Genomic DNA, 22,895 nt, shown 5'->3' on the forward strand with positions numbered 1-22,895 from the left:
CTCTCTCCCTTTTTCATTTTCAGCTGCTCATGCTTGTTCTGTCAACTTGTATACATACATGCACTTAAATATTTTGCGCTCCTATCTAGTTATAACATGCTTAAAGTACTTCTTTCAGAAGGACATCTTGTCTGGATCTGAGAACATCAGTGGGTGCTTTTGTTCCCCTCTTCCTTTTAACTTAGATTCTTAATTTGGTGTTAATTAGAAAATTATGGCCCCATAACATAACCAGTGTCTGTTCTGCGAGTATCATCAGCCCTTCGTAAGTGTAAAAAGCAATGCAGGAAACACAAGGGACAAGATCAAGCACATATGAAGCAATGACTGTCAAGATTAATGCCAGGACAGTTCCTAAATGTCCCTACTGTTGCTGATGCTGAACTGCTCTGCTTGCTTCATTATTAGCAACCACAGCTGTTCTTCATTTTATACAAGTATCTTAAGACAATAAAGCTGTTAGAATTTTATTTTAGTGGCAGAATCTCAACTTGTCTCATACACTTACTGTGAGTTGGTCCAGACAACAATATCTACCTTAGGATTACTGTTCTATGCAATGTGCTGGGCAGAGAAGGCAGGAAGAGGGTGTATACATGTAAAATGACATCCATATCTTCACTTTTCTTCTTCAACCCATTTCTCCATCAAAATCATTATGCCCAAGACATAAGCAAGAGTAAAAAGTCGAGCAGGGAAATATCCTTCCTCTTAGTCATAGTCAGGCGCTGCTTAAAAAAAGAGTCACACTACCGTCACCATCCTGACCTAGAGTTTAAAAATGCCTGAGGGGCATCTGAGGCAACTTCGAAGTGAGCTTCCTCCGAAGAGTGAATGGCTGGCTTTCTGTCAGCCTCTTAAAACCCCTTCCACATGAGAGTGGCCATTGTTCCCCTTGGGCATGCACAGTTAAACCTTAATACAGGACAAGTCACTCCAGGGCAGTAGTAATGAGGGGAGTTTCACAATAGGATGTAGTTAGCACAGGGAACTATCCTGTCAGCAGAGAAAAAATCCTGTTCGAACTTAAGGCTGTAGTCTGCAACAGGGACACAGTCAACAGTGACTAAAAATATAAACATATATATATATATATATATATATATATATATATATATATAAACTCTGGATTCACTCTACCAATTGACTCCACCTTTTATGTGTCAAAAATGCAATATATAGGGACCCAAAATAATTATAAACAAGATAGCTTTCTGGAGTTTTTTTTTAAGCAAGAATTAACTTGCCTGTAGACCAGAAACGGTCCAGCTGTGACAGCACACTATTTCATATTTACTCATTTTCCATTCTAGAAAGCAACCATTAGCTGGTGTGGAATCTCGTGTTAATGTGTCCAACCTAACTTATTGAAGGTGCTCTGAACTTTCACGGTGATTGAACTTAGATGCAGTTCTTGTTAGCCAATATCAGAATCTGGCTCTATGCATCTGTTTTCTAACACACATCCTCTGCAACCACTTACTAGAGTAGCAACAGATGATAAAGAATATGTCCTTGGCAAAGTGTCTAAGCTGAGAGAAGAAATTAAATAGTCTGAGCCTGATCCCGTACCAGACTTTATACTCAAATGGAAACAGCATTTGGTTGTTGTGAGGATTAGCAGATCAGTCCTTGTAAAAATATGCATGCATCCACAAAAATGTAGCTTCAGCTGAGTTAGTTCAAATTTATAAGAATGTACATAACAATGGAACATAATCTAGTGAAACTGCAGCTGTCAGAATTATCTAACAAACTGTCTGTTTCATGTGCTTGATCTATGATTTATTCCTTAGAGTGGTCCATGGGATTTTATTTTATGGTGGGCAGATATTTTTTGAGAAATAGAATTCTTTTTGTAGTTCTCAGACTCAAGAAATGGAAGCAGAACCGTTACCTGTATTACTTTTTTTTTTTTTTTTTTAAATTTATGGCTTTGGTTAATGAGGTACTAATGGAGTAAGGAACTGTATTTCAAGTCTGGATGCAACTAAGTGATTTATCCACTGCAAACCTAGTACATTAACTTTTTCTGTAAAGCCAAACCAAGATTAATTTTAAAGCTTCTTTGCATCCCTGTACTAATACACATACTGCATTTCATTTAACAGTATTTTCTGTATTTAGAGGTACTGACACTTTGGAGTAGAACATGATCGAGTAACTCAAGACATAAAACCAAGTTTTACAGAAGTCAAGTGTTAATCTGCTATTGCATTTTATGTCTTAAGAAAAAATAGCAGAGGCATTAACTTTCAAACTATCAATGTCAGACTATCAAAGCAAGTTTCCAACATGTTTTTTCATAGAGCTCTGATAATTTTGAAAGTTATCAGAATAAAGCCTTGTTTATTGTCCAAAGGCAGTTATTGTAGTCAAGATGGCCACTGCACTCAATAGAAATCTCAGGGGGCTTCAAGCATCAGCACCATGTTACGTAGAAGTCTCTTATACTTTTTCTATGTAGCAGTCCTACAGGCAGCTCCACACAGCTCTGGCTCTTTCTCTCCTTCAGCAGTTCCAGCTTGCTTCTTCCTGTCCCTCACACGGCCTCCTGTCTCCTTGTCCTCACAGCAGAACCAGCAGACTCCAAATGACCCTCTACCAACTAACCCTCTCTTTTATCACACCCATGGCTGTGAGGGCAAGGCTGTTCTCACTCTTTGGTAATTAACACAATATATCAGAGGCAGGATTGCCTTTAGCACTATCTCTGTCTTCCCACAGGCAGTGAGTTGGAAAACTAATTTTTAAGCCTAAAGATTATGATCTTGTTCAAATACAAAACAAACCTGAGTTCATATGAAGAAAGAAATCTAAATACTGAGTCAAGCCCCAATACGTTTTTGTCTGGTAAAAAATGTGAAATAATGCTTTACCAGAACTTTTAAATACCTTTAAAAAACACGTAAAGTTCATTAGTCCAAGGACTTAATATTATACTTTAAACCTTTTACAAATGTGGTGCTTGGCCTTAGCCAGAATATAAAAGATCGGAATCTAAGTTATATCTATATTGTAATCTGTCTGCTATGAAGACCGTGCTTAGTCCTCCTAGATTTAGGAAATCTGCACGTGCAAGAACAGTGCCAAAAGAGTAAAACATACTGTACCTGTCCACACTAAGGGCACACAGGTTAAGGACTGTGATTCCCACTGATGCCTTCTGGATAAAGGGGAGGAATTTGCAAAGAAACTGTCCAAATTCTGTATTTCCAAAAGGCCACTTCTCAGCGAGGAGCTAAAGAGAAGATACAAAATAATCAGAATATTTAAACAGTAACCTACCAAGTATGTCACAATTGTAGTTATTTCTTGTCTTAGGCACAGCCATTGTAACCTTGAATTCTCCATACATCGATCACATCTTTAGTACTGAGTGAATCTGGGAAATAACTGCTACTGTGGAAGCACAGAAGTCGAAAGTTTACACTTAAATGTTGACCCTGTGCTGTTGCAATAGTAAATCGCATTGTTAGAAGGTTTTTGGTTTTTTTTTTTCTGTTACTGTGAACCTGCCAGCAGTACTGAATAATGAAAATCAAACTCAAGGCTGTCATAAATGGTTGCGATTGGCATGTCCCAGAACCAGGCAGTCCAAACATAACTCAGGGTTCATAATGAAATACCTCAGAGCCAAGTCCTGATGCTGCACGCAAGTAGATTCTTGTCATCCTAAATGTACCATTGTGTAACTCATGGCAGTATTCAGTGCCAGACTCTGAGGAGTGTGAAGAAAACACTGTGCATACATAATTTGTTCCATATTACATTTTAAAGGACAACCGTGCAAACATGTGGGCTGTGCGTCAAGGCAACAGAAAGGCATCCATTGGAAAGATGTGAGTGACTGAGGTTTAGAGGAGTATTTCCAAGGAGGCATTTACATAATAAATATTAGTACAGTCATTCATGTGCACAGTTGTGAAGAATTAGCATATAGATAGTAATATTTCTAGCTATAACTGTTCAAGCTTTGAACATGTCTTTGAACTGAGCTTTGATAGCGAGTATGCACACAAAATACAGGACACAAAATTATTCAGGATAATTAAATCTAGGACTGGCTGCAGTCACAGAAGATCACCTTTTATTTGGGCTGACAATAAAATGGCAGATTATATTCAGTGTAGGGAAGTGTAATAAATGAAAAATTATTGAGTCCATACCAAGTACTGAGCCCTAACTTAGCTATTTTAACTCAAGTGAGGGATAATTTAGCCCTCATGAATAGTTCTATTGAAAAACAAAGTCACTTAACCTTCTCACTCTTGCACTACCATTTTGTTCATCTTCTTCTCTAAGTCTGCTGCTGAGACTTTGAAAACAGTAGGATGTTCATGTTTTGAGAGTTAGCTTTGAAACCACAAGGACTAGAAATATTTTTCAGTTAAAGCTTAGGTCCTGGAACACACATGTCTGGTAAAAGTGGGTGTATTCTAGCTGTAGAATTAGAAAAAAAATATTTCTGGTTGTAACTCAGGACTGTAGTATTCAAAGTAAACATTTTATTTCTATTTAAATTAGTCTTAAATTGAAGCATGCTCATAATCACTACCTTTAGCAATACAAATGTTAACTGTGGGAAGTTCAAATTCACATCTGTCTTTATCTCAGTTTAGGTAGGTATTACCTTCCTCTTTTTTCATAGCATGAGTTTTTCAGAGAACTTTGCTGTAGTGTATGGATGTTTATCACAAAATTCTGCCTCAGCAGGAATTAGTCTTCTCCTCATAGTCCTTCTGTGGATTTTTGCACCCCCTCTGTTTTATAGTCATTCATCACAATGCTGAATTACCTGTGATTCTGTCCCCCAAATGATACAGCTATGCACTCCACATTGCCTGTGTCTCTCTAGGACTATATTAATGTTGTAATTTGATTACTTGTATTTCAGGACTGATTTTAACATAAGGTATCCCAGTTTAGGTTAGTTACATCTGATGAAAGGAAATCCCCCTTTTCTCAAAAGGCTACAGATTGGATTGCTAGGATTGGTGATTTAACTGCAGTCAGTACCTTCAGCAGCAAAGGTGATAAGTTTATATCTGCAAGCTCTTGATTAGTTCCTCTGATTCTATCTGTATTTTACAGACTGAATGAAATACATTGAAAGCTCCAGCAGAATTGTTTTCCAGATAGGTTTGCAATAGTGTAACAAATGTTTGCAGAGCATAATCTGAATTTTGCCTAGAACTCTCAGAAGAGGTTTTAGTTTTTATCAGAAAAAAAAAGTTGAAAGAAGCAGGGATGATCAGGACCCATAGTAATTCAACCATGTTGTAGTCACATGGAATTTCAGCTCCAAACTCTTGGCTGGGTTTGGGTAAAATCAGACTAGTTCTCAGGCTGGGAAGGCTAAATTATAAATGGCACTGCCATGGAAAAACAACTCTAGCAGACTTCTGTCAATCCACTGTGCCAACCCCCAAACCCATTTATCATTACAGATCACACTTTAAAAGGCAACTGAGAGCCACCTGTTCATTTCAGTGTCCTGACTGTGGCTGTAGCTACACCAGCAATAGAAACGAACAAGCACTTTGTAGTAACTGCGAAACTCTGTCAACTACAAGTCAAATATTAGCTTCAAAAAGAAAAGTGTTGTACTTGAAAAAGGTTCACTAACTCATTACTCCTCACAGGGAAGCCTTATCATGCTTCCAGCATGTACTCTTCAACCCCACACCCCAGGAAGCCCTCCTTTTTTGAGATTAAAAGTATTTTATTCCTTTTGTTTCTTACACTTTCCACTAATTGAAGTAATATCAGTACCAAATCATTAGACATTCTTTTCAAGTGGGTTTTAATCAAAATCCCTGGGACCAGGTTTTTGATTTCAAGATTCACTTTGCAATCATTTCTGGGGGTGTACTCCATTATCACTCCACATCAGCTATGCATTCATTACTTCCCCTTGGATCAGGTGCCAATTTTTTTCTTCTGTAGATATTTTTAGTCAGCAAATCTGATCCTGTTTTTAGTTTTAATAATTTTTGCATCAAAACAAGTCCATTTCCCTCTGTTCTGCCCTAGCATGGTATGGAAATTTCAGAAGGAAATAATATATTTATTTTGTATTTAAAAAATGAGCCCAGGAACCTTATTTAATTAATCCTGATTTACTTAGGTGCAATACAACAACTGGAAATACTGGCTTTGCTCTTAGAGTGCTTTTGCATATTTTAATATCCAAACAAAATTATTATAAAATCCTGGAGAATTGCATTTTCTCTCAAGGCTCTGGGATAGAAGAAATCAGAATGATTGCTCCTACTTGTGTCCCAGTTCTCTATGAGTTGTGGAAGTGGATTGGTCTTTTGCAAACCCACTAACAAAATCTCTGAGGTTTCAAAATAAGACATGTGGTGAAGGAAACACACTTTTCCCTTGTGTAGTTTGCTACCTAGTAGTATTTCATACTCTGGTGCAATTCCTGGGAAAAGAGTATGGTCAACATGTATTTTTGCACTGAAATCAGAAATCAAGACTGATCTTTAAAAACACAGCAAATGACCAGACAGCCACAGCTTCCTTGAGCATCCTCCCTTCTCTGCTGCTTTATATGGCCTCTCTGCCCTGAGCTGCAGCTGAAGACAAACAAGACATCAGCAATGAGAACATTCCTTTGCAGTGATTTTTAAATGTCACTCCGTTGATTTTATTCTGCTGCTGCTGCTGCTGCTGTTTTCTAACCCCCCTCCGTATGGTAGCTGATGTACAAAACATCAAGTCCCACTGTGCATCCCAAGCAATTTATATATAGTCTGAAAGAGAGAACGAGAGAGAACGTTGTAACCCCACCACATGAGTGTTGACCAGAGCATGCTCATGTGCAGCCACAGTGTTTATTTCATGCCAGGCTGATACTGTGTGTTTGCAGGCTGATGATGGCCCTGGAGCTCAGCCCAAAATAGATGGACTTGGTTGGGTGCTGGATATGAACTGGCTCTGAGCTGCTCTATTAAAACTCCTTCAGCTCAACTAGTGCATGTCGGGAGGTCCTTTCTCTCTGCCTTGTGGCATTGAGGATGGCAGCAAAGGCTTCTTACCTGCCCTTTCCTGCTCTGCTGTCATCCTAGTGCTCTAGAGAAAGCCTCTTCCTATATCCACTTGGGACCATTGTTGTGCTGTCACACAAAATGTTCTTCCCAGAAACTGAACTGTGTTCTGTACACACAGTGCTTGCCCCTCATGCTACCACCATCTAGGACACTCTCCTGAGTTTCATGGCATTCAAAAGTGCCATGATACTGCTAGAACAGCTCTGGCACAACCATGGAAGTCATATTCTATTCTGTCTTCAGGAAAAAATAGAAATACCTTCTTTATTCCGCTACTTAAGTTACACTTGCAGTAATGGAGAAAGGGACCACGCCAGCAGATTTCGTCTGTGTAGAAAAAATCCAGTTGTATAAGTGACCAACATCTCCTAACTGGGGAGCAGAAGTTAGAAAAGCAGTGTAGTCTGGGGTGATTTTCTGTCCTTGCCACATAGCCCAGAATTAAAGATAAGGGAAGTTCTTTTGGTTTTGTTATATCAGCACATTTGGTTTTGCTGATTGTTTTCCTTTTTTTTTTTTTTTTTTTTTGCAAGTTTCCTCTAGGAGATATTGAGCTGTCTTGATAAAGCTCTTTGCTAAATTGTCTTTTACAATTATATATGCCCTTGTCTGCTTCAAGGCATGGGCCAGACAAGGTATCTGGTGTTTTGGGTGGAATCCAGGGGATGTCTGGCTCAGCACAGTCTAAGTTCTATACCACTGAGTTGACTGCATTAAGAGACAAAAGATGATGATTCTGACTGAAGTGTCTCACCTATCTCTGATCTGTAAGACTGCCTAGTTAGGAATGTATTGAGTCCTCAGCAGTGGTATTGTGGTTGTGGTGACTGAAACAGGACCCTTCTGCCCTCATGAAATGTCATAGGTTAAGAATTCATTGCATGTTTTCAAGCCTTCCCCTTCTTCCTACAACCCATATATACAGGAGATAATTGCATTGCTGGACAAAGCTCATCCATTTATTGCTTCACAACTCAGCTGTGCCCCCACCACTTTCAGGAAAGAGGGAGAGCTGTCAGGGTGGAGAGGAGCACAGCCTATCTCTATTCCTTCCCACTGCTGAAGTGAAAAACCTCCGATTTTGAAAGGACAGTGACTAGAGGAAAACAAAGACTAGAGGAAAAAAGAGAACCAGGGTAGCCTTTATAATGCAGGGCATAAGACCAGTATTGAATACATGGTGAGATGATTGATCAAGCTTCTGCCAGCTTTGGGGTCATTTGTTTATATCCTTATACTTAGATTCACAACCCTGGCATGGTAGAGAAAACACGCTGTATCTCTTCAACTCTTCTTTGCAGGAAATACATTCCTGATTTTGCTACAACCAAGAACTGTCTTTTTCCACTTTGGGTGGATAAAAGACTGGCTGGTTTTCTTCCTGGAAGGAAGAAAGGTGATGTGGGGATGCATGAGAACCATCAAAGACATTTTTTACTCTGAATTTCCCTGCCAGAGCTTTTTCTGCTATTTTGCTTATCTTAGCCCGGCTGAGTAAAGGTGAGGGTAGCAAAGAGTCTCATGCCATTCACTGAATGCCTACAGTGTTTTTCTTCTGCTTAGGCAGCTATGGAAGGGAATGTATAGTTTTTACACAAGGGAAAATAGATTATACTTCAAGAGATTTTGAAAAGTTAGGAAACAAATGCCCTGGTTTTGCAGCAGAGCATTCTGTCTCAGCTAACTGGAAAAAAAAGGAATCCTCAGATTTAGGTTCTTGTTAAAATGCTTATATTTATTACAAAAATCTACTTAGTAGGTAAGCATTCGTGACAATTCTAGGCATCTCCCCTGTGGTATTTTTGCTGTTTACAAAGCAGGATTACTTTCCATGGTGTTGGCTATCTTCCCATCCTGTTAGGTAAACTGTTTCTCAAGTTGGGCTGCTCTTCTTCAGGGAAATGAGCTGCAAGGTGTGCTGATGTGCATGGTGATTTGTTTAAAGGAATTTTTTCAATCCCTGGGCATAATGTTTCTTTTGTTATTCTTCCAGCTGTGTTTTCTTTTGTGTGTTGCTAAAAAGAGTGACGGGATTTCTAAGAAGTTACTGCAGAACTGGTAAGCCCTGGATATGTGCAATCAAAACAATTCCTTGTTATCAGTAGAGTTCAGCTGGTTGAGAAATAAAGACAGAAAACACACTAAAATATTCTCTTAAACCTAGAGTCTCTAAGTACTGTACACTATTTCAAATCCACAGAGCAGCAAGGCAGGCATGAGGAATTGAAGATGAGGGAGGAGCTATGAATTGGAGCATACATTCTTGTTGCAAAGGTCCCACTCCCCAAAGAGAAGCCGTGAGTTAAAGGCAGAATGGATCTTAAACTAAGACCTAGAATATAACATCTCTTCCTTAACTGCTACCCTGGTGTGCACATTAAACACTGCTGGGAATCTGCAGTCTGTAAATAGAACAGATTCCTGATGGATTTCCGTTCCCTGCTCCGTTTTGGGAAATTTCTGCCTTCAGGACTCAGTGATCAATTCCTCTGCTACCTCTGGGTTCTGCTGTGTTTGGTCGCTACATGGAGACATTCACCCAAGTAATAGGTCCTGCTTGGAGGAGGTTCTATGGATTTCTGCATCACACTGGGTGATGCATTCATTGCATCTTGGAATCCCTGAGAAGAATTTATTGAAAGCCAGAATGTAGTTGTTAAGTTGAGGCCTCAGAATTCCCTACTTGTGTTGGTATTGCATTGAGAAATACACACCATACATATGAAAAATTCTGCCTTTGAAGAAGGGTTTCTTTTCCAAGTGCCCTTAACTTTTTGTGTGCTGTTGGCTTGGCTTTATACTCCTTTGGCACAAAAGATGCCACTTGTTCTATCAGCTACAAGATCAGTGCCAGTATAGTTAATTATCGTCCTCATGTAAGTACAATTATTAATTCAGTTGGTGAAGGTATTCAGATATGCCAAATAATTTTTGATTCAGAAGGGATTGCTCTGACACTTAGCACATGCTCTGATGTTAAAAAATGTCCATGACTAGAAATTTCTTAGCTGAGTCTTCCTTTAATGCAGACAAAATGGATGAACGTTTTCTTGCTGTCAGCTACTTTCCGTATTTAGATTTTTAATGTTCTAGGTGGACTACTCAGATTTAGATAATGTTGCAACTAAAGTAATTATGAATACTAAGTAAATAACCAAAAATCCCTCTGTTTTATTCAAGAAAACATCTTCTTGAGCTGTCTAAGCAGTGAACACTTGCTTTTTTCCTGGGTAGATGTCTTCAGCTTTATATCAGTAAGATTATTAAGAAAATGTTATTAAAGAAACAGATAAAAGGCCGCCTAATTTGCTTCATCTATTTTATAAACTAATGATTTCAGGAGTTAAGCATATTCTGATCTAAGGCAATGCAGTTTATGTCAGTCCTATGTGGGCCAGTTCCCAAGAAATAGAACTCATTTTTATGTTTTTCTTTACAGTGCATAAAACTGGAAGCAGAGACAGCTCAGGACTTCACAATAAGAGTTAAAATTTTGCCATTCTAAAGGTGAGAGCCTTGGTCTGGAGTGTTTCAAGCTCCATGAGCTCAGGAAGGAACAGTGGACAGCACGTCTGTGGTGAGTACCTGTTGTTGTTCCTGCTGCTCTGCTTAACTTCAGCCATGAGAGCAGCAGCAGGAACAGCTGTAAGGGTTTGCCAGAGCTCAGAGCAGCCAAGGCAACAGTGGTGCTGTGGATATTCTGCTGCTGTCTTTGTACAGCCTTAGGAAACAATATAAAGCCTTTATGGAAAGCAGCCCTCTAAAGAAGTTTTCTTGCATTGCATCTGAATTTATTTGCTAAAAAATGCACATGGCAGTGATGGGTAATGCTGGTGATCAGCAGCATTCGGTTATGTGCTAATGACATCTGATACAAGAAAAGGAACTCATCTCTCCTTCAATGCCTTAACCCTACCTGTACAACAGTATAAAAGATAAAACTTTTATTTTCTGCTCTTCTTTTCCCTGCAGAGAAATATTTCTCACTGATACGGGCCTCTAGGCTTTGACATCTTGAATTTCTGAGATGGGTATGAAGAGACTATTTGGGTCCTGGTGGTATAAAAATGTGGTTGAAAATCAAATTGGTTTAGTTTGGTCTATTAAGGTTGGATTTATAACTGTCACCCTTCCTTGCAAAACTGAATCTATGAAGATTTTTAATACTGATTTGATACTTCAAGTGGATATATTGTGGTAATTAAGTGTAATGGGGCTTTAATACATCCAGAATATCTTCAAAGGACAGTGAATATTACTCACATCACAATCCCCTTAACAATAAGGGGAATCCACTATATAATTACAGTAATTGGAGAAAGTAAGGAGTGAGTTTTTGAGCCTACTGTACCTCAAGAAAAGGTTAAAAATGTCAAACACCTGTGACCACATCTTTCATTGACATAAATTACGTAATTATTTTCTTCCCAGCATTGTATCTTTGTTAATTGTGTAAACACATAAAAGAATGAAGGGTTTGTAAAATGGATTTGAGTACCAGTAGTGTTATCTACTTCTCTTTTGAAAGTAGTTTCAAAATAGTTAAGGCTACATTATGTTTCAGGAAAGTCATTATAACTATTTCTGATATTCAATTACAATTACAGGTATAATACATTTTGTTGCATACAATGTGGCCATCTCAACACTGTACTATTTGTTATTTTAATATGCAGCTGAATGCTTGTTTACTCTGATTTCAGACCTGTTTTGTCTGAAAAATGAAGGTCTGACCTAAGTGTTGGTATGAAGTAAGTGGTATGAAGTATGAATTTGGTACGACCTAAGTGGTATGAAGTATTTGACACCACTTATTATGCAGGATACTAATATATGGTTCAACATGTGGCTGACTCCGAAACTAAAATAATCTTTAAAAATAAAGTTCAGAAGGGTATTTAAAACAAACAAACAAACAAACAAACATGATTTTTTTTCCTTAAAAGCCTATCGCTTCAATTATCCAATCGCGATATTTCCAGTGGCCCCCCTTCACACTGTCACTTAACAAGAAGAGGTGAAAAGTGACACAGATTTTAAGATCCGTAGTGGTACAAACAGGAATGGCATTTAACAAAGTTTAAACCCAACTCCTAAAGTAAGCATCCACATTGCTGAATGGTTCATATGAAAAATAGACTATAATAATAATAATTGCATTTCTTATCAGATGTACCAGAGCTCCCTTATAAAGCCATAAATGTTTCCCTGTATCACAATTCTTGCAGCTAACCTCAGACAACAAGGTGGTTGTATATGGTAATTTATAAGTACTTTATTCTGAAAGTTAGATAACTGAAAAATAACTAAATTAAGAATTAAGCTAGAATTAAGCTTTAAAGGTTATTTTAATTCTGCCTTCTTACATGTGGAAATTGACAGACATTGGTTTCAAGGGGCTGCAGTTTTGTTCATAGCCTTTATTTATCCAATACTTCTCTGCAGCACAAAAATAATTTCTCATCCAGACTAAGGAAATTTCATTCATCAAATCAGAACCATAGTTCAGCTCATCATATAGGATAGAGCAAGACAAACACACCTATGGAATTCCAGAGAAGCGACAGAAGATTAATAGAAAAAAATACATTGCAGAATAATGAGAATAAAAAAAAACCCCAAAAAACTTTGTTACTTTCAACTAAACTTCTAAAGAATTTCTAGAAGACCATCAAAACTCAATTCTGAAAGGCAAAATTAATTCCAGATTTCCATTCCTCTTTGCAAAAAAGAAGCAGAGTTCTTGAAAGGTTAGAAAAAAATGTGTTGTTCTTTCTCAAACTTAGCTCTGAAAAGAACTCATGACATTTTTCTTTGAAATGTACTATCAGATATACCATGAGAAGTGAGAATGCTACCTTAGCAATTATCCATAAAGACATAAAGGAAATTTAATACATCATGGAAGGTGCAGTCATAGAAATACTGAATGGTTTGTGTTGGAAGGGACCTTAAAGACCATCCAGTTCCACCCCCTCAGCCATGGACAGGGGCACCTTCCACTAGCCCAGGCTGCTCAGAGCCCCATCCAGCCTGGCCTTGTGTAGGCTCTGAGTCCAGCTAAGAATCCCAGTCTGATGTCCCATTAGGAATTCACCCATCTGTGGAAGACAGGTGAATCTCAAATCATGTAGAAGCCAATTTTTCTCATCAACTTGTTAATCCAGAATACTCTACAGATATCTCATCAACAAATTGGCAGTTTAACTTTCCAGGTGGAGTATTGAAAAGTGTAAACTAGAATTTCCATTAAATCACATTCATAATTATTTACAGTCATCCTGTTTCAAATTCATGTTTTATTAAACCCAGTTAAAGTTAAAAGACTTATTTGTAATTTATACAACTGGAAGATCAGAACCAGGTGCTGCATTTCACCATAGATAGTATCACAGAATCAGAGAATCACTAGGTTAGAGGAGACCTTCGAGATCATTGAGTCCAACCCATGCCCTAACACCTCAACTAAACCATGGCACCAAGTGTCACGTCCAATCTTTATTTAAATACATCCAGGAATGGTGACTGCACCACCTCCCCAGGCAGACCATTCCAGTACTTCATCACTCTTTCAAAAAAAACCTTTTTCCTAATATCCAACCTGTATTTCCCTTGCTTAAGACTGTGTCCTCTCGTTCTGTCAGTTGCTGCCTGGAGAAAGAGACCAACCCCCACCTGATTGCAACCACCTTTCAGGAAGTTGTAGAGAGTGATAAGGTCACCTCTGAGTCTCCTTTTCTCCAGGCTAAACAACCCCAGCTCCCTCAGTCGTTCTTCACAGGGCTTGTGTTCCAAACCCCTCACCAGCCTCGTTGTCTCCTCTCGATGTGCTCAAGCATCTCAATGTCCTTCCTAAACTGAGGGGCCCAGAACTGGACACAGCACTCAAGGTGTGGCCTCACCAGTGCTGAGTACAGGGGAAGAATGACCTCCCTGCTCCTGCTGGCCACAGCATTCCTGTTACAGACCAAGATGCTGTTGGCCTTCTTGGCCACATTGCTGGCTCCTGTTCAGCTGCTGTCACCAGAACCCCCAGGTCCCTTTCCACCTGAGCACTGTCCAGCCACACTTGTCCCCAGCTTGTAATGTTGCAGGGGGTTATTTTGGACAAAATGCAGGACTCGGCACTTGGACTTATTAAACTTCATCTTACTGGATTCCACCCATCCGTCCAACCATTGCAGGTCTCTCTGCAGAGCTTTCCTACCTTCCAACAGATCAACATGCACTCCCAGCTTAGTGTCGTCTGCAAATTTACTAGAGAAAGATTCAATAGCCTCATCCATGTCATCAATAAAAATATTGAACAGAGTTGGCTTCCGCACAGACCCCTGAGGGACACCACTGGAGACAGCTGGATGTACCACCATTCACCACCACTCTCTGGGCCTGGCCATCCAGCCAGCTCTTAACGCAGCAAAGAGAAGAGTGCTCCTGTCCAAACCATGGGCTGCCAGCTTTTCCAGAATACTGTGGGAGACAGTGTCAAAGGCTTTGCTGAAGTCCAAATAGACAACATCCATGGTCTTCGCTGCATCCACCAGGTGGGTCACTTGGTCATAAAAGGAGCCCAGGTTGATCAAACATGACCTACCCCTCCTAAACCAACGCTGGCCATCCTGTAAGTGCTGCCTGATGACACTCAATGTACACTGCTCCATTACCTTACCAGGTACTGAGATCAGGCTAACTGGCCTGTAATTACCAGGATCCTCCTTCCCTCCCTTCTTGTGGATGGGTGTCACACTGGCCAGCTTCCAGTCATCTGGAACCTCACCAGTGAGCCAGGACTGTTGGTAAATGATGGAGAGTGGCTTTGCAAGCTCATCTGCCAGCCCCCTCATCACCCTGGGATGGATCTCATCTGGGCCTATAGATTTATTAACATCCAAGTGGCTCAGCAGTTCTCTGCCTCCTCCTGGATAACAGGGGGACCATTCTGCTCCTGACACCATCTACCAGCCCAGGAGGACAGTTGTCCTGAGAACAAGCTGTCTTCCCACTAAAGACTGAGGTGAGGAAGGCATTACGCACTTCTGCCTTCTCCTCATCAGCAGTTACTATGTTTCCTCCCAAATCCAGTAGAGAACAAAGGTTGGTCTTACCCTTCCTTTTGCCATTAATATATTTGTAAAAAAAATTTTACAAAAATTGTAAAAAAAAATCCTTTACAAAAGTTGCCAAATTAAGTTTGAACTGAGCTTTGGCCTCCCTAATTTTTTCCTACATGCCCTTGCAAACCCCTTAAATAATTCCTGAGATACCTGACCCTTCTTCCAAAGATGATACATCCTCTTTTTATTCCTAAATTCTTTCGAAACCTTGTTGCCCATCTAGTGACCCTGGACTGCCTCTTTTCTGCTGTATTAAGTTCCCAGCAGGTGTCTGGTAGGTTAAAGTCACCTACAAAAACAAGGGCTGGTGATCCTGAAACATTTTTCAGCTGCTTACAGGATAAGTTGTCCACCTCTTCTTCCTGGTTGGGTGGATGATAACAGACTCCCAGTGCCTCTGTGCAAATGTAATATATGCACATAGAGATTTTTTTTTCCATTAATTAATTCAAATTTTATGATCTTGTTCTATGAATACCTGTGTTATAATGCAGTTGTGATGTCAGTGTTATAAAGATGCAAAATGCATGTTTTAGAATCATTGTTTCTTTAATTTTAAAATCCAGTCTGAAACCTCAGGATACCAGTTATTATAATACCATGCATTAAAATATTTCATTTAGAACACATGTAAATAAAAGTCATTAGAATCTTTAAGGGCTGAAATTGTGAAGAACATTTCTTCTTAATTATATGACATATATATTATATGACTTAGTGTTTTATTTACAAACAGAAACACTTCATGTTTCTGCTGAAAACAAAAAAAGAAGAAAAGAAAAAGTCAAATATCCTATCAACTATGCACCTGTCTATGGTCCACAAAGAGACAGATACAAGCTTACAAAATTCTTTGATGATTTTCTAAGATAAGTTACTATCAATGAAATACGTTAAAAAGGGGCTCGGTTCTGTTCATTCAAGCATGTTCTGGCTTGAATTGTATTAGTAAATATAAATTGCATCAGAAGAAGCACTGCTTTATGGCTTTGTTTAATTAAAATGGAAAATCAAAACACTAGGACAAGATAATTTAATACTGGATAAAAGAATTGCTGAGGAGCCTTTTTACACGAGCCTTTTTACACTTTGACAAATCCAGATGAAATTTAATATTTCAGCAATGTTCTGTGATATAATTGGAATAATTTTGAGACTCTGCTATTAATGAATATTAAATGAAAACCTTAAGGCTCAATTTAACAGACATAATCTCTCCCTGCAAAGTCATAATATGAAGCCTGCGTATCACAGGGAGTATTTTCTGTAAAAATATAAAGTAAGGATTGGATAGTATAAAAATAGCAACTAGTCCATCAAGGAGGAGAACGGTTTATAAAAAGTCTTCCCTCATAAATTCTTCTGCTAGCTGTAGCAGCTATGAGAAATGAAGAGCTCCTGTGAAATGCCCAAGGCCACACTTTGGTTAAGAGCTAAGAGCTACATCATCTTTAATGGGAGACACTCTTTTTCTTGCTGGAGGTGAGACCTGAGAGCAAGGGGTTTGTTGCAGAACAAAAAGGAGTTTTATTGTTTCCTTAAGTGCACTATTCATTGACAAAAGAGCACTAAATAGAGGGGGGAGCGCAGAGAACAGCCAGGGAACTGGTAAAGAACTGCAGCTGGAATGTATCGTGGTGTCCTACCTTGTACACGATGATGGGGATATCAATGACAATGTAGATAAGGTCTCCCAGTGCTAGGCTGGCTATCAGTGCGTTCGGGCCGTTCCTCATGCACTTGTTCTGGTAAATGATCCTCAGCAGAGTTGCATTCCCAACCATCCCAATGATGAAAATAGCACAGGATACCACGGTGTTGATGTATTTGAAAGTTTCAGCAATCTTAGTCTGCTGGGAACATTTGACAGTTTGGTTGGACACCGGGGGCTGTATGGTGGTGAGAATGCTGGATTCGATTCCTGGGAAGGTGGGAAGGGGGTTTCCCGAGTCGCTCCGATTGGAAACGTCTCTGTCAGAGCTGTTACTGAGGACAAATCCCGGGACCAGCAGCAGCAAGGAAACTCTTAAACACAAGGCTTCCATCCTGAAGTCCCCAGTGAGCAAAATCAGTGAGACAAAGATTTCGCTTTTTTCTTCAGTATTTCAGTGAGGTACTTCTCACTTTTTCACCTGCAGAGAGAAACTGTAAGCAAAAAAAACGAAAAGGAAAAAACACACATAATCAGAACAACAGGTAGTCTAACACGTCCAGTTTCTCACTTAGGGAGGGTATCAGAATGTTCAGCCTCTGCAGCACGTATGTATAAACAAACACCTGTTTATACTCACTATGCTGCTCTGAAATCTAGATCACCCCCATTACCTGTCTGACAAGAGGCAAACACAAAAAATTCCTTAAGTACGTGATAGCTTATGCAAATAAGATCGTACAAAACCCTGTTAACTTGAGACAGAATTTGTATAGGGATGGAAAAAATAAGGTGGATGAAATTCAGTTTTAAAATACAGTCTTGCAGAAAAAGTCAACCTGTCTTGAAGCTGCTGAATGGTATTTTAGCTAAAAAGGAACTTATTCTTTTTTCTTGAAAAAGAAAGGTAAAAGCACTACATTAGAAATTAAAGGTAGTAAATTCATAAATTTTCTGAGTATTTTTGATATACTGCAACAATTAGTCTTTATATTAATTTTGTCTGACTTATTATCTGGATTTCAAATGAAAACTGAAAAGACATGTATTTCAAATCAAAATCTGGACCAGATCCTCCAAAATCCCTAAATATTAGGAAGAAGATTTTTATAGTCCTAGAATAGACCTCTGGCCAGGATAATACCTTCAAACTTTGTCATTTGGTCCTGAATGTAATTGCAACTCATGCTCAGTACTTATCCACAGTGAAGTTAATAATAAAAAACTAAGCTCTTTAAGGATAAAAAAATATTTGGTTTAGTATTCCAAGCAACAAGTCACGACATTTCTAGGTAGGGAAGAAAGCATCACAGAATCCTGCCCTAGTAAGTGTGACTGTCTGTGTGTAACTGCTGCCACAGGGATTGTAGATACCAAGCCTCCAGTGAAACCAGGGGATGCCACTTAAGTCCATCCTCCTGAAGCCTTGGTTTATTTTTTTTTTTTTACGTGGCTTATATCTGCAAAACAAGACAAACTGCTACAGTGTTGACAAAAGAAGAGTAGAAAATAAAGTATTTATAACTTTCTGATTTCCAGGGACTGAAGTATTTGGGAGGATCCTTTTAAATCAATGAATCCTAATTTCATTCCCTGTGGGGCTGTTAAATCAGAGTTTATAGCAAGATGTTTACCAGAGAAGGGAGAAAATTTACTGATAGTACTTCTGGAGCAGACACTGTATAAATATTTACTAGTATTACAGGCTCCTGTTGTATGTCGTCTTGTGGAAGTGTGTTTGAACATCTGTAGAGCAGCAGATGAGATGCTAACCTGACTATTCCTGTCTGGCATGCAGAGTGCTGTCCATCACAGACCAGGGATCCACCTTTCAACCCTTGTACTGCTGTATTTGAGATCAGGAACTGGTCAACTGCGAGTTCCCGTGGACTTAATTTCAAGGTTTTACATACTAAATAGTGAATTCTTCTTTATTTAATTAAATTAAATGCTGGTTATGACGGTATCTCAGGGCACTTAGTAGCAGCATGGTGCAAGTTCACTTTAGGTTTCTAAATCTTACCAGAAACAACAGAGATGTTTGACTGTTAATTCTTTTCAGGCAAGGATTAATACTTGTATTATTTCCTATGACTATGGTTCCTCAATTTACAAGTGGGAAGCGTGCATCACTTTCAAGTGACTTTCTCAAGTAAATGTGATAAAGCTATGAACAGACCCACAGCCCTGTGTTTTAATAGTTATATTAGTTTCCTCCTTACTTTGTGACCCTTTTTGTGAAAATTTGATGTATGTATCATGTAAACATGGTTGCAGCACGGCAGTTATGCCATCACCATGCAAAGCTGGGAACAAAATTGCCAATTACCATCTCTTCCCTCTCCCGGAAGAAACATTTTTCCAAAGAGGCAAAACTAGAAAGTTTTTAATAGGCCAACTACTAAGGGTACTTTTTTATAGATTCCTGACAGCCCTTGATTCCTCTGCGCTTATTTTTAAAGTATTTATCTTGCTGCAGAATATTACATGCAGCCTGCCTCGTATGAGTAACACGCTGGCATCCCTGATAACTTTCTGTGATAAGGTGATCTAGGATTGTCCTTTTTCACACACAGCCTGGGTACCTGGAGGGTGTGAGGGTGCTCGGTTGATGTGGGAGCCTCCCGCCTGTGTTGTGTCTGTGCTCCTGCAGTGCTGCAGAAGCAGCCGCGGATGTAGGGAACTAAATTCCTGACTTGCCTGGACTATCAAGCCAGAAAAAATTCCCGTGCCGAGGTTCACAAGGAGAGACCGTACTAGTGGAAATGAAGTTGTTCCGAGTATTAAAGACCAGCTAAAACGTTAAGAGTGCTCGATGAGTGTAAGGCAGCTAAATGTGAACAGGAGCAAACGAAGCGGAGCAGGGCAGGAAGGCGCTGAAGGGAACAACCCCGGCAAGGGGGATTCTCTGGGCTCTCCCCAGCCAGCGCTGCCGGGGAAGCCGCCCGCTCCTCCTTCTCCAAGGAGAAAGGAAACACGCTCCTTGCACCACCAGCGAGGGATCAATTCCAGTATGCATTGGCAAACCAGCGCTGCCTGCTCTACAGCCTATATAGAGAGCCCCTGGCAAGATCCATACATTGTTAAACTTTACGGAATAGCAGTTCCCCCCAAGCTGCCTTGTGCCCGTCTCTTGTTCTCTCTCCCTTCCTCTTCCTTCCTCTCTCTCTCACACACTCACACCCGCACACAGAGGTGCACCACCGCCACGGAATCCCAGTGCGGGGCGTTCCCAGCGGTGCGGAAGGTGCCCGCGGCTCGGGCCGGGCCGTTCCCGCCGTGGCACCGGGATGGGGCTCCCGCAGCATCCCGCGCACTTTCCCCCCCCCTGCGCCTCCCCGCCCGGCTCACCCTCATGCTGGGGCTGCTGGCGCCGCCGCCGCCGCCTCGGAGGATTTCTTCGGAGTGGCTTTTCCTGGGATAGTCTTTCCAGATCCTCCTGCCTGCGTCTGACTGGGTGGAATTGAAAATCTCCACCTCCGCTAAATCAGTGAACGAGAGAGACAGACCGAAGAAGTCGGAGCGTCCCCTCTTCTCTGCCCCCTCCCCCAATTAAAACAAACCTCCAGCCCGAGCTGAGCCCCTGCCAATGTTAAACACAAAGGCTGCCTCCCGGGCACAGGGGAACACGGAGCTCTTTAACTCCTTCCTCGCTGAAACTGAGCACAGCTGCTTCTTTGCTGGACTCCTCTAAACCGCGGCCCCGGGAGCCCACTGCTGCAGCTGCCTGCGAATGGCACGCAGGATTCTCAGCAAGGGTCCGTACCCGATCCCACCAGACGGCACAAGAGCCGTGAGCAAAACGGGGGAATCTGATGAAATACAGCGCTTTTGCTTTGCATTTGCCCCGGGGCTGGCCAGGATCAGTCTCTGAGACAATCAGTAAAATTGTGTGCGAGAGTTTCAGAAAAGCTGCATCCGTAAACAGAAACTGCTCCCGAGCGAAAATTTCTTTGATCCGTCCAGGACACACCTTGCTAATACATTTTAGTTGCATTTACAAGGAGTGTGGCATTTTCTGTAATTCCTATGTTTCCTGTTACTGTTCTTCGGTCAAGACAGAGGTGCAAAAAAATTTGTGCAGAAAAAGTGGAAAGTTCACTTACACCAAACGATATTTTCTCATAATGAGAAAAAATACGAGTATATCAGAGGGAGCAGCTTGTACAGGAAAGAGTTTCAAAATCCCTTTTTTCATGCTAGCAAGTTCATGAAATTTTGAGTCCTTTGTTGAATCATTTCAGTTTTTTCATTTCCTGGCAAGTTTTCATCTGGTTGTACCACAGAAATTATTTTCTAAACATTTATGGGCTTCTTCTGAATACAAAAGACAACCTTCCTGAATAAGATGTAGAAATATATCATCCTAAAACCTCAATAGCAGACTGATAAAAACAATGTGATGCTAGTGGCCTGACGAATCAAAATATCTGACATTAAGTCATCTGGGAAATTTTTTTTTTAACTTTTTCAGTTTTGTATAGTTAAAAGTATGCTTCTGTAATACGTTTGAAATCATCTGATAAATCTTGAACAGGAAAAACCAACATCTGGATTAGCAGTATTTTATTACTTCTAGAAAGTTATCTCAGTTAAATGAAGTGTGAGAGCACGGGATGTTTGAAGGAACATACATGTTCAGGCTGAGAAGCACAAGGAGCCTGCTGTTTTCAAATCAAGTAGAAAGTTTAATTCAAAATCTCAGGTTGCCATGCAGTAGAATAAATGCTGATAAAACACTAGATTATTCATTACTACTAAAAAATTCTTTAGTTTGGTCATATATGCTTAGTATTAATGATTTGCTTTGTCAAGAATCATCTTCATGGTAACTTGTTGGAAAAACCATTAAAGAGCTGGAAAGGCTGTTATTTAAGGCTGTGTGCTCTTTATGGAGTGCTTTGTTGAATGCAATGTTTAAATCTCTTGTGTGTTCTCTAAACATTGCTAAGACCCAATTCCTTTCATGGGATCATTTGACCTTTATGTCTAAACAATTAGAGATGTAAAAAAAAAAAAAAAAAAAAAAAAAAAAAAGCAAAACAAAACAAACCCAAAAAGCATATTTCTGATCTCATTCAAACACACATTTGTTCTTCCAATTCATAATACCATGGTTCCACACATATCTATATTTACTATTACATGAAATAAATGTGATGAAATTATCAAATTTCCTATGCTATTGCAGATCTATATCTAGGCAGCCTTAATGAGTGCTTCTTTTACTGCCAACTCACATAAGTAGTATTAGCTATTAGAAATTACTGATCCATGTTCTTTGTTATTTTTACTGTTGCTGATTTTTTTAATGAACCTTTGTTTTGTCTTTGATCTTCTAGATGTCTAAAGCTCAGTTGGTAAATGCAAAAATAAACTAAGATAAATGCAAAAATTGTATCTAATTGTTCCTGCTTTCATGGTGCTCAGAAAAGTAACATGGAAAAGGAAGTTTTCACATAGGAATTATGCAAAAATTGTGGTTGCAAATGCAGCTGACCTCAGCTACAGAGAAAAGTGATAAAATGCAGTTCTTTACACCAAGATACTTTCAGCTTTTAGAGACACTTTCACCATCATCATAGGACTGCGGTCCTGTGCAGGGAAGAGTTCTTGACTGAGGACTCTGTGTACCAGTTTCAGCACAGTGAAAGTGTTTCCTCTGACCTCTTCTGTTTTGTGTCTTCAGCAAACTGCTTAGCTTGTCTTGCATAACTCCAGAGATTCAGAGTATGGGCAACCTGTCAATCTCATTAGAAAAAAAAACAATTGGATTTGCAGCTGGAGTCGGGAAGACTATCAGCAAATATCAGCTTTGGTAAAGCTATTAATTTCCATGAAGCTTTCAGGTATTAGAAAGAATTAGTTTTATTTTGTTGGATTGAAAGGTGTGTTAAGCAAATGTATTACCCATTAAGCCACTTACCTCCCCAGATTTGGTATGAAATAGGAACATATGATCATCAGGTTGTGGTGTTCTAAATTGAATTGCTGAAATTCAAAAGACCAAAATCAAAACCAGGCATTGTCTATAATTGCCATTTCCAGAAGCAGTCAGTTGATAGG

General features: G+C 39.7%; 1 protein-coding gene across 1 annotated transcript in view; it reads right to left on the minus strand.

The window, feature by feature from the left end:
• Positions 1-20,347, minus strand: part of EDNRA (endothelin receptor type A) — a 32,818-nt gene extending 12,471 nt beyond the window's left edge. The window contains exons 1-3 of the mRNA XM_066186513.1: positions 20,181-20,347; positions 16,825-17,323; positions 3,114-3,241 (exon numbers count right to left, since the gene is read on the minus strand). Coding sequence (XP_066042610.1) covers positions 3,114-3,241; positions 16,825-17,223 — 527 coding nt within the window. The 5' untranslated portion in view covers positions 17,224-17,323; positions 20,181-20,347. The remainder of the gene's footprint in view (positions 1-3,113; positions 3,242-16,824; positions 17,324-20,180) is intronic.
• Positions 20,348-22,895: the final 2,548 nt, after the last annotated feature.

The sequence above is a fragment of the Chamaea fasciata genome, unplaced genomic scaffold, assembly GCF_029207755.1.
Source record: "Chamaea fasciata isolate MVZ Bird 193981 ecotype frontalis unplaced genomic scaffold, bChaFas1.0.hap1 SCAF_6, whole genome shotgun sequence".
Classification (NCBI taxonomy): domain Eukaryota; kingdom Metazoa; phylum Chordata; class Aves; order Passeriformes; family Sylviidae; genus Chamaea; species Chamaea fasciata.